The sequence below is a fragment of the Terrapene carolina genome, unplaced genomic scaffold, assembly GCF_002925995.2.
Source record: "Terrapene carolina triunguis isolate 2854851 unplaced genomic scaffold, T_m_triunguis-2.0 Scaffold130, whole genome shotgun sequence".
In the NCBI taxonomy this organism is placed as follows: Eukaryota; Metazoa; Chordata; order Testudines; family Emydidae; genus Terrapene; species Terrapene triunguis.
The window spans coordinates 11,149,092-11,162,035 of NW_020664481.1; the positions used below are offsets into that span (position 1 = coordinate 11,149,092).

At 37.7% G+C, this 12,944-nt stretch overlaps 1 protein-coding gene across 1 annotated transcript in view; it reads right to left on the bottom strand.

Annotated features, from left to right (window-relative positions):
- Window positions 1-10,248: 10,248 nt before the first annotated feature.
- Window positions 10,249-12,944, bottom strand: part of VAPB (VAMP associated protein B and C) — a 44,869-nt gene continuing 42,173 nt past the window's right edge. The window contains exon 6 of the mRNA XM_026652828.2: window positions 10,249-11,473. Coding sequence (XP_026508613.1) covers window positions 11,315-11,473 — 159 coding nt within the window. The 3' untranslated portion in view covers window positions 10,249-11,314. The remainder of the gene's footprint in view (window positions 11,474-12,944) is intronic.

Sequence of the window (12,944 nt, forward strand, 5' to 3'; positions counted from 1 at the left end):
GGGGGGGAGGGGGGTGATAGCTGCTTTCAACTACCTGAAAGGGGGTTCCAAAGAGGATGGATCTAGACTGTTCTCAGTGGTACCAGATGACAGAACAAGGAGCAATGGTCTCAAGTTGCAGTGGGGGAGGTTTAGTTTGGATATTAGGAAAAACTTTTCACTAGGAGGGTGGTGAAGCACTGGACTGGGTTACCTAGGAAGGTATCTCCTTCCTTAGAGGTTTTTAAGGTCAGGTTTGACAAAGCCCTGGCTGGGATGATTTAGTTGGTGTTGGTCCTGCTTTGAGCAGGGGGTTGGACTAGATGACCTCCTGAGGTCCCTTCCAACCCTGATATTCTATGAATTTCTGCCTACAAGGCGAGCAAGGTATGGAATTATACTCCCTAGCCTACTGCAGCTAAGAGGACACCTAAGTTGAAGACACCTTGTGATAGCTAAATCCTCTTCACCTAATCCTATGTATTTTATCTGAAAAGGATATTTTTTAACCAACTATGCAATAGCTACACTTTTAATGCTGTATGTACAAAATTGAAGCTGTACTTAGGGCTTGTTTACACAGGGCTACCCAGGAAACTTAATTCAAATTAACTAAAAGTATATCTGAAGTGGATTAGTTAAACCCCACTGTGAACATCTGCATTCAGAATTAAATTGGCTTTAATATGTTTAGTTTAATTCACTTCCAAAATGAATTAAGTTAAACCACATTAAAACCACTTTAATTCTGAATAACAGCATCCACACAAGGATTTAATACCACTAAACTAATCCAGTTAAAATTCACACCTTTAGATAATTTTTTCTGGCTGACATCTGGTAGACAACCCCTTAGACAATTTATGGGTTTTTTAACATTTGATTCATACACATTTAATAAGCATCTCATCTGATAGTGGTACAAATGATTTTCAGCATATCACATGCCTGCCACAGAAAATATCATGTACATAAATAGCTTCCAAAATGCTTTCTCTGTTTAAAGATTACTGTGTTTTGATGCCTGCTATGTACAAGTATCCAAGGTCAAATGCATATGTTTAAAAAGGAACCATGTGAGCTATAGTGCAATGATTGTAAATCAAATTTCCTATACTTTTCTCTTGGGTGCAATGGAAAGTTTGCAGTCTGCTCAACCACTCCAGCATATCAAAAGAGAAACGGTCATTTTGATATCCCCTAAAAATGACAATGCTACTTTTCTTGTGATTTAAGGATTAGACTTTTTAGGTTTGTCTCAGTTCATGAAACCTTTTTTCCCCCAATAACGCAGTTAAAGTTTGCAACTCAAGTAACTGATCCATGAGACCCAGGATGATGTAACTAACAATTAGACACATGACACATATGCCCAAGTTTTTATTCTCTAGCACCTCAAACAGAACAGAATCTGCTAGTACACCGATTCACTAATGGCTTAGAGGAAAGAGGGCTGCTACTTTCATCACCACAACTGTCACCTTCTGAAACAGCCAGGGATTTCTTTGGTGGCCTCCTTTCCAAGCGCTGCTCAAGTCTGATACTGTTTTGCTGGTGAGATTTGGTGACGTCATAGCCTGAGCTACTCAGGGAAGTTCTAAATTCAGGCCTAAAGTCATCAATGAGTTTTGTATGCAAATACCACCAGGTGCAGGCACATATATTTACATAATGCAACTTGCATAATACTGTCACTATGTACACTTTTAATCAGACTTGACCATGTGTTCAGAGACTATAGCAATGGGTGTAGCATAAAAACCTGGAGTGTCTCAAGCATGGTGGCAAGACTGCAATTATATGACAAAGCTACGAAAGTAAACATGGTACCATCACATACAAAGGCACTAAAGGAATCTGGTACATAAACAAATGAGTGAAATGTTTATACTAGGAGCACTTCCAATTCTATTCCTGTAGGCGTATCCACCTCACCCTCCAGGGAGTCACTGCCAACAAAGTTCAGCAGCATTCCTGCGGAGAGTACATCCGGATCCACTTATCAATACCCGCAGCAGTGATGAGGTTTATTGGCTGTTTGGAGAGAGGCTTTACCCCTTTCCCTACCAAAACCCAGGCAGGAACCTTTTCACAACTCTTTTCCTTAAGAAACCTTTAACGAAGGGGAGAGGGGTGGAGACACACAGATTTCTGCATGAAGGGACAAAAACTTGTGTTCGATATAGTTTTTGGAAAGCCATTCCCAAACTATTCTGTAGTTTACTGCAAATTAAGAGTGACTGTTTAGTAGAGGCTTGCAGAATCAGACCTTAAGTTTGAATGAAATAATAAATTCACAGATTATCTCATGTGACCTCTTGTATATCACAGGTAATTAAATTTCACCACTGTATTGAGCCTAATAACTTGTATGTGGCTAGAGTGTATCCTCCAGAAAGGAATCTAGATTTGATTTGAAGACATGAAAAGATGGAGAATCCACTTCTCCTGGCAGTTAGTTTTATGAGTGAGGGTGATTAACCATTGGAACAATGTACTTAAATTCTATTTGGAATTTGTTTGGCTTCAGCTTTCAGCCATTGATTCTTATTATGCCTTTTCAGCTATCATACAGAGTGTCCTAACACCCAGTACTTTCTCCCTGCAAATGTATTTACACATTGTATGCTCTCTTTTTAGATGAGCTAAGCAGATAGAGCTCTTTCAATTGCTAACGCTAAGGTATTTTCTCCAGTCCTCAGATGTGGCTCTTGTGCATCCACTCCTATTTTTCAAAATCTGTGTAAAAAATATGGACAGAACTGTACACATTAATTCAGCATCCACCTCATCAATGCTCTATACAGTGGTAAATCACTTCCATACTCCTACTCACAACTTCCTTGTTTCTACATCCAAAGATTGCATTAAGACCTTTGTGCTACAACATTACACTGGAGGCTTATGTTCAGTTGCTTGATCACTACAACCCCTACATCTGTCTTCCAAGATACAGTTGCCCATGTGGTAGGTACGGCTGTATTAAAACATTTTATCTGAATGGACCCAGATTACCAAGCAACACAGATGGCACTATATGTCTGCCCTGTCCTTATCCTCATTTACCAGTCTGCCAAACTTTGTGTCACTTATCAGTTAGCAGCAGCGGTTTTATATTTATTTCCAACTGACAGATGAAAATACTGACTAGCTTTGGGTCTAGTATTCATCCCTGTTGAACACCACTAGAAACTTCCCCCATGTGATAATTCTCCATTGCCAACTTCTGTGAGCTTTCAATTAGCTAGTTATTCATTTAACATATGCTTTATTGATATTGTAGAGTGCTTATTTTTTAAAATCAGAATGTCATATGGTATTAAGTCAAACACTTTACAAGAGTCTAATTGTATTACATCTATAGAGTTTTTATCTACCAAGTCTGTAATCTCAAAGAGTTAATTCTATTTTGTTTGACCAGATCTATTTTCCATAAAACTTTGTTGGATGGCATTAATTTCTATCATTTAATTCTTTAATTGTGTATCAGCTTTTCCATTATTTTGCCCAGGACAGACGTCAGGCTAATCAGTCAAGAGTTACTCATGTCATCTTGCCTGCCTTTTTTAAATACTGGCCCAATTGTATCCCTCTTCCAGGCTTCTGGAATATCCCTTGAATTCCTAAATTTATTCAAAATGATCAACAAACCAGATATCGCCTTAGCCAACATTTAGGACTGTTGATCACAATTTATTCAGCACTTGCTAATCAATTTCTCTATCTGTCATAATGAAATCCAAAATAGAACTCCCCCACATTGAGTACAATAAATACCGCGAGTGTTAGAAAAAGCAGTCTTACATGGAAAAGAACAATGGCAACTAACTACTGGATTCCTTTTCTCCTAAACAGCTGCTTTCAACTGTTTAAAAAAAAAAAAAAAACCCCAAGCAAGTGTTTGGGAGAGTCAGGACATTTCAAAGGGCATTTAGACACAGAATGAAAGTCCATAAGAGTGGACTTTTGTGTCTTTGAAAAACCAACCCCTTTTAAAAACTTTTCATATGTTAAAATTCTTTGTACATCTCAGTTTTTTTTTTATAAAGGTATACATGCATTTTTTATTCCTCGTGCATTATTAGTTACTGTCTGTATTAACATGTTAGTATGAAACTGTTCTTGCCTTCTTATTTTAACAGCAGAAGATATTTATTAAAAGTTGCTTTTCTAAATTCCTGTTTTTCCAGTGGTATGTGAAAACAGTCTGGGTTGAAACTTGGACAACAAGTTTTTAAACTAGGATCCGTTGTTTCTTCCTCACCAGTCCAATTAAAAACAATTAGTTTCCTGTCAACCAGCTATCTTTATGCCTTCCATTTTTAAATTGTGTTGGGATGTGTTTTTTACAGTCTTAGCACTCCCCCACAATTCTCAAATAAAAATCAGCTACCAAAAAAAATTAAGTAAACAAACCTGGGACCTATGACCTCAGTTCTTATTCCTGGCTCCCTCATGTCCCTGCTGAACAATCACTTCATCTATCTGTTTCGCCTCTCACCGTTTGTCAGTCTTTTGGCTGTTTCGACTGTAAGATCTTTGGGGTAGGGACTCTCTCTCACTAAATGTTTGTATACAATGTGGTCCTTATCTTGCCTGGCAACCAAAATTCTGGCATTTCCTACATTTGGAGTGCTTGACTTTACAACGTTAATGTTCTTTTAATGTAGTTTTGTCTATAGCCTTCAATTCTAAAGTGAAGACTATACAATAAGTAGATCATTCCTTGAGTTTTCATAGCCAAGGATGAAAGTTGGAGGACCATACAGCCAAGAAATTTAACCCCATAAGTAAGAATGAAATGTGTTTATTTCGAGTGTAGCCAGAGATACCAGCTGCACAATGTCTGCTCCTGGTATGTTGCTGTAATTCATTCAAAAAAAGATTAATTCCTTTTAACTTCCTTCATTTTTCCTGTTTGGGGGTCTGACAGCAGTAGATGACACAATACAAGATGAAAAAGCATCATTTGTTTCAAGGAAAGAACAGCCCGTTTGGCATTCCTGGGTTCAGGATTACATTTGATAAGTTTATCGCAAAACAGAAGCTTCAGTATAAGCTTTGGTCAGGATTGGGGGCAATAGATGTACGTCAACATTTATTTTTCAAGTGACCATTTGCATTTGTAGTTTATACAGGAAGCGAGATCACAGTAAAGGGCACAGTACGGTGGAGTTAATGATCTATGCACAATAATTGCAGTTAGTCTGCAAATGAATGACTACAGCAATGGTGAAATGGTTTGCATCATGTGTAATAGATTCCTGGGTGGCTGTTACTTAGAGGTACTAGAACCCTTAGCTTCACCCAATAATAAAATCAGCCTATTCATAAAACAGCAGCTTTATGATTAAGCTACTCTGGGTGGCTGAAGCACACACTTTGTTCTTTACAGCTAATCAAAACACAAGTCAGTAATGGTACATTGAACAGTGTCACTTCTATACCAACATCCCTTAGAATAAGTGATTAAGTAGACATCAATCTGTGGGTATAATACAAAGTAATCTTAATCGGACATGGTCAAAGGATCTATGTCTCAAAGCCCTCTATTTAGCAGCAGATTATTTATGTTAGCGTATTCCATTGTCATCTTTTAATCAAGTCAATCTTTAGCATGGCTATGTTTCAAGCTACATGAACGATCAGTCACAGCATGTTGTGAAAGTCACTTGTTTCTATGAAGTGCCTGATGGATTTCTATGAACATTTTCTAATGAGTAAATTACATTTTAGAGAAGCACATATAATTATGCTATTGCACAATAAGCCACAACAGCTTCCACATGCAGTGCTGGACTCATTTCCTTCACAAATCATAAGAGGCTCTTTATAATAGTACTTCTGTAACAAAATAAAAGCTCGTATCTTAAAATGGGCCAATTTAAAATAAAAAAAAAATATATCAAGTATTTGCTGTAACCCAGTTCTCCCCAGCACAGCATGATGGTAGACTGGGATGCATTTCTCACCGTGCACGATCCAGCACTTATATCTGAAAGTGAAATGTATACTCCAAATTGCTGTTTGTGCTTTCTGCTTATCTCTGCCAGAGTTTAAAAATTAAGGGACCTATTAGCAGTGTAGAAGTCTAATAATGTTTCTTAAAGGCATGCAGATATTCAATACCTTAAAGCTTAGCTGCTTCAGGCCTGCCTTAATTGTACTGGAATTGTGCACACAACTCAAAAATTGCACACAGAAATGCATCAAATCATTTATTTTAATGTGCACCTGCATCAGTGAGCATGTTGAAGTCTCCCCTTCACATTTTCTGGAATACAGTCCTCGCATACTTTACCTGAAAATGGACACAATTTACCACTTTTCCTCTCTCAAACTGGCCACCAGAGATTTCAATAATAGCTGCAAACTTGTGTTGAATTAAGAATGGAAAAACAGCTCTCCAACCCCATGATTCTATATTGTTGCTGTGAAGTGGCATTGCTGTTAACGGAGCCACCACAAACATGGAAGTTCAGAATGTTTTATATATTCTTCAAAATCAAATAGAGTGCATACGTACAGCGAATACAAACAACAGTCCTCAGGACAAGTTTCATGACACCACACTAAGCAAAATGAGTAGCTTTGAAGGCTGAAAACACTGTCTTTAAATTTGTCTATTGTGCCTAAGAATGATCTCCAGTTAAGAGGGACAAAAGAACATTAACATATTTCCTGAAAGAGAGGAGTGACAACTACGAAATTTAAGCCACAATTCTGAATTCCCTTGGCTTTCTTGTATTAAGAATTGCAATATTAAACATTTTAAGATTGTAAAATGCCATTGTTAAGGTATGCAGATGCAAACATGTACAACTGTATATACATTTGTTAGCTGCCAAAGCAAGATTTTTATAATAATTCAGGTGTATGTGCACAGAAGATATAATCCCTTTATAGTGTACTGGTGAGGAGACACTAACAATTTGCAGAATGGATTTCAAATTATACTCCACTGGCAGCACTTCAATGTTAATTCACTTTTTCCTGAATACTACTATCAGGCATCTTACTTAAAATTTCATGTTTTTAGGGAACTACATTATGGTATACCAATCCCTGTTACTGTTACATACTGAGCACTACCTTGTTCTCTAATGACTAAGGTGATCGATTAAAAATAATTCCACATGTGAAAACATGCACACAAATTCAGTGCTTAACCTGCACATGCAATTGCTATAGGTGTGCATGTAAATTAGGGGACTGCCCACACAGAGAGACAATTCTGATGATTTATGCATGGTATCCCCTCATTTGAAAACATGGGCCTCTGTGTGAAAATAGGAAAAAGTTCCTTTTATTTATTTGCATTCCACAGACTTCATGGAAAGATATGTTCGTTTTCTTGCAAGTAAATTTAAAACTTGTGTAGAACTTGGGAATATCTTTCCCCTTTAGACAAAGTGAAAATTCTGATTAGACGCCTTTCCTGCTTCCACTGAAATTAATAGCAAAGCCTCCATGGGAGTGGGGCATTCAAAGGGATTATTTTTAAACCAAGAATAGTTGGATGGTTAATTTTTAGAGTGTGGATTCCACAGTCACACAGAGATTAAGCAGTAGTTTGCTCACACCTGGGTGTTATATCATGGGTGTGAAATTATAGGTATATACACTGTGAAGGTGATTTATAAACTTCATGCTTTGCATAGTTTTTATATAATAAAAAGTTACACGTTCTTTCACTTCAACTCCTTTTCTCGTTTACACAGGCTCAGAGCTGCCCACAATTATTCGCCACTCCGTCAAGTTCATGGCATGGGTTCATAGGTCTTGCAGTTCCAGTCCTCTTCAGAGTCTTTCCATTGCATCCTTAGTCTTCCATGTCCTTTCCTGCTGTCCTCTATATTTTTAATTTTATATATCTCCTAGACATCAGAATACTTCACTTTCTACAAGTCTGATGAAGCATTTCTTCAGATGGCATAAAAGTACATGAAAGCTTTGTAAATGTCCAAGCAGTTTAAGGACATATTTCCATAATGGGAAAATCTCTTACCTGAAAGGCAGCTCTATCAGAGGTCTCGTACCAGTAAATACAGGTGTTTAGAGAGTGTCTTCTTCAAAGAGGGTGGAAAAAGGGGACATTGCATTTGCAAAAGAATACCAGTCTTTTTGAAATGTTGAGTGTTTTCTGTCTCCAGCAGGTGGGAATACAGTAGCTTTCTGTCCGACAGGCAGGTAATAAGAATTCAATTGACACTGGCTATCCTTTGCTTGGATTAATTTTTTGGAGGACTTGGGGGCTACACTAGACACTTCCAGGCTCCTGTTTGTTAGGCTGCTGTCAGGCAGGATATGAGAGACTTCAGAGTTTTGTTAAATTCCAAGTTCTAATAGTAACTTGAGTTATTTGAGGTGCTTACAGAGACCACGTCTCAGGTAGTACCATGGAACACACCTGTATGATCATAGCAGCCAGTACTGATGTATCAATAGCTAGCTAGCTACTTAGACTGTAAATACCTCAAGGTAGGGATTGTCTTTGTATAGTGCCTAGTACAATGGGGGGTATCTTTGTTTGGGGTCCCCTAGGTGCTACAGTAACACAAAAACTAATAAAAGCAACTTTACTCATAAATTGTTTAAAATGTTTTAAGTTTTCAGAGACATTCGGAGGCATGGCCATTAAACAAGTTGTGGCCTGAGGACACCAACACACTCTTCTGGCTTTCTTCTTTAGCCATAAATCATCTGTGCCAGCAAAGTCAATTTTGATGGATAAGGTGCGTGACAGTTGCTCAGCAAAAAAAAAAAAAAAAAGTCCAAAAACCCCACCCCTTCCCCCCCCCCCCCCCCCCCCCCAAAACAGACCAACATTAACGCTTATCCGCCATCATTACCCTGCAATGCTGGCTTGTGTTTAAAATTGCACTTGTGAGGCTGCCTCTGCTTTTAGAACAGTCACAATGTTCCAATGGCCACAGCCACCCAATCATTTGCGTTCAGTCTCTCTTTAGTCCAGGTTCTTCCCGATACATCCTACAAAGCCATGAAAGTGAATTCTTCAGGCATCATATTTATCCCATGTCTTTTAAAAGACAACTCTCCCTTTCAGAATGCTTCCTGTGTTGATCAGTCATTTTGGTTAACAGAAGTTGAAGAGTTTCAGAAGTTACTGGTCCCCTAAAGAGCAAAGCTGTAGCTTTTTAAATCCTTGTACAATCATGCCCCATCCTACCTTGCTGATCTCACTACTACCTACCTTCTTCCTCTGCACTGTTTCCAACCCGTCTTGCACTCATGCAAAAAATGGAGACTATAATTGCTTTGCCCCTACCATATGGAACAGACTTGACTCTGGTCTATCTTCACATCCTGTCTGAAGATGCACCTCTTCCTGTTTTTGTCGGCTGTTCTGCAAGAAGTCTCCATAGAAACACATACATACGCAGAGGACACGTTGGGATTTTACTTGACCTGCAAGGGTAGCACTGGGAAATTCTGCTCATCTGCACAATGTAGGGCAGAGGCAACCATTTGATAGATAAGTAAATATCCATTAGCATTCTGATTATGGTAAGGGTGGAAAAGTAGATGGCAGCAAAAATCTACCAACCCAAACACTCCCCCCCCCCCCCAGCCTGATTTAGGAACAACAAAAAAATATGACAGGGAAGCTTTTTACAGATTCAGACTAACACGGCTACCCCCTCTGATACTTAACAAAAAAATAGAAAGGGAAGCCATCTTTTTAAGTGCTTCAGGATTCAGAGGTGTGCGAATAAGCTTCAATCTATTGCACATTTTAGCCCCTATTGCATTCGATCTATTAATCTGATGGCTTCTGAAATTGGAATCCAACTGAGATTATATGGGTAGTTGACTGAAAAGAATAGGTCATCTACATATCATGCTTGAATATAGTGAATTTACATGCCCTATAGTTAGTACTATTATTATTACTGCCTTATAGTAACATTACTATTAATAGTATTATTACTATTACTAATATTACTGCCTTAGAGTGTCACTTTGTATAAATTCTCAGGTTTACTGACTACTGACTCCAATCACTGGAGACTAAAAACAGCAGAGGATACCTAGTAAATAAACAGACTGACAATGTGGTTATTCTAAACATCAGTATTCCATCAAAAGTGCTTCTCTGGAGATTGGTTCTGGAGACTAAAATGGGGCTGGAGGAAACAGCGTTGAGGTAAGGCTAGCAATTTCCTGATGCTGTAGATAAGCGTCAAAGTGATTAACTGCAGGTCCTTAAAAAAAAAAAATTAATTGACTTTGACAAAAGTAACTAAATGAACTTTAATCTCTGGGCTTTATTTAATTTTTTTTTTTTTTTTTTTTTTTTTTAAGATGCTACATAGTCAAACAGGATTGGTCTTTTTACGGCATAGAACTAGTTTACTACTAATTTTTTTGCTAGATAGACTTATTTATTTACATACAAAAACAGTTTCCTGACTGCTGTTTCCCCAATGTTTAAGTGATCAAAACTTTAACAATTACATAGTGCCCAAAACATGAGGAGACAGAAGAATCTCGCATCACTACAGCAGTAATTTTTTAGTTCTATCCACTGGTTTTAGAACAGGTGCCTTTTTATACCATAGCATTAGTCAATATGTGACAATAAGGAAACATGAGATGAAATACATTAAATAAGTTAAATATGCATTAAACATCTCTGAATAACATTTCAATTCAACTAAATGAACCAACAGCAATGTAGCTTGGTCCCTTTAAGAGAACAAGGCATTGACCTTTAATCCAAATGAGTGTCATACCAGTCAATATATGCCTCTTAATGATGCCTAGCACATTCAGCGCTGCCACATACAATTCTTTTCAGCTTCTCACTATTAATTTAAGTGCCAATAAATTGTTAATTTGCACAGAGTTGAAGATACTGACAAACTGTTAACTTTATGAGCAGAATGGTGGATCAACATATTTTATAGAAGTTATCAACCCCTCCTGCCTAACCCAGCTCCAAACATCCAAAAGGGCCAGCTCCAGCAGTGGAAGAATAATTCTTTGTTTGTTTTTTAAAATGGACAGGGGGACAGCAACGTGTACCAAGGTCTAAGAATGTTTAAAATGACATTTACAATATGCCATTGTAGTGTTAACTCATGATTTTTTCCTCATCACTTAATAAAGAACATTCTTTCATTCTTTCACTCATTGTACATTTTAAACTTTCAAGAGGATTATGTTATGTTATATTTGTGCAGGGGTAATTTAAAGGCAAGACCTGTGAGATGTCATACATTAATTTTTTTTAAAACATTGTTATGAATAAATTTAATCCAATGATATGGCAGAACCATCAAGCCAATTTACAATCCTCAGCATGCTGCCTCTACAAGGCTATTTTCCCTATAATTACACCAACGATAAAGAACAAAACCACCAGAGCAAGTAGTCTAGTGCTGAGCCCTTCCTCCTTGACAGCAGTAGCAGATGCAGATATTGGGTTGTTCGTCTGGGGAGCCTTCCTCATCCGCAGACCATCTTCTTCCTACAGGAAGGAATCCTAATGATTAGTTTTGACCAAAAAAAGCTGCATTAAAAACAAACAAAACAAAAAACAAAACAAAACCATCAAAAACCCCAAGACCCTATTGTTAACTAAGCCTATTAGAGGGGTTTCTTTGGAAAGGCACGCAATTTTGATGCAGAAGTATGACAACTTGTCTCCATTCTATTCCTACCAGTCCATTTGAATGGGGATTAAAAAACAAAAAAAATCATTCAAGAAGTATCCCACAAATATATATGGACAGGGGGACAGCAACTTTGAGGGCCTGATTTTCAGTACTGTGCACACAAGTAAGTTGTGCAAATTTGAACACTCTCTTGCTCTTATGAAGATGCCAATCACGAATGGAATAACCTTGAATTATGAAGTAGCAATTTTTCTCAGGTACTTGAGCAAAGTATTTCCATCTTTACTTTCCATATACATGCTAATATTAAATGACATCTCACTGGGAATTACTGGCACACGTTGTCCTACAATCTTATCCGTGCTCTTGATCTAAGAAGAGTCAGGTTAGTGATTGGATGAGATACCTGTATTACAGCTGCTGATGGAGGAGCTTTAATTTTAATTGGATACAGTATTCATTACTTCCTGACCTAAACAGTTGTGTACCATGTCAGAAAGACTGTATTCAGGGGTGGATAAAGCGAGCCCTTTGTGCCCATACCATTCAAGTATCAGAAGGCTGGTGTTAGGCTGTAGTTGAATGTCTCTAACACTGTTCATGGAATTACAAAAGGCGTGAGTGTCAAATAGTTGCAACATGGAAGTAGACTCAAGTTTGGGAAAATAAAATTCTTTCAAAAGGGCATTTTTTAAAAATTAAAATAAAATTCCTAAAACTTCAAAAATTCACAGAGCAAGTTGGACATTTCCTTACTTTTGACTTATGTTTTTTGCATTTGCTCATTCCAACAGGACGTTCAGTCTACAGCACTGCTCCTTAGAGCTGTGGAGTTTTGCTTTTCTTTTTTTTTTTTTTTTTTTTTTTAAACTAGAGTCTTTATACCACTTTCTATTTGCCAAATGAAGCAGGTCACAGATAGTTAAACGTTTTATAGTTCATGTCTTAGGCACTGAAGGCCAGATTCTCAGACAAGTTAGATACCCAATTTGCATGCACAATTAGGTTAAGTAGGAGCTACTCTGCACACAGTTGTGCATCTACTGTATGTTGGAAGATCTGGCACATAGTATAATCTGTTATACTGAGGTACCAGTAACTGTTGCTGTACTGCTGCAAAAGCAGACATTTATGAAGGGAATTTCTGAAGGCTGGCCTAATACTAGTCATGGAATTGACAATATGGATCTACGTTCATCTTAAAAAAGAAAATGGAGAGAGAAAACTATTATGAAGGCTGGTGGACACGAGGACTAAGAATATGTATTAAGGTTTCAAAACTCTCTACAAGATTTTAACAGAACACTTTGCAAACGTTTGCAG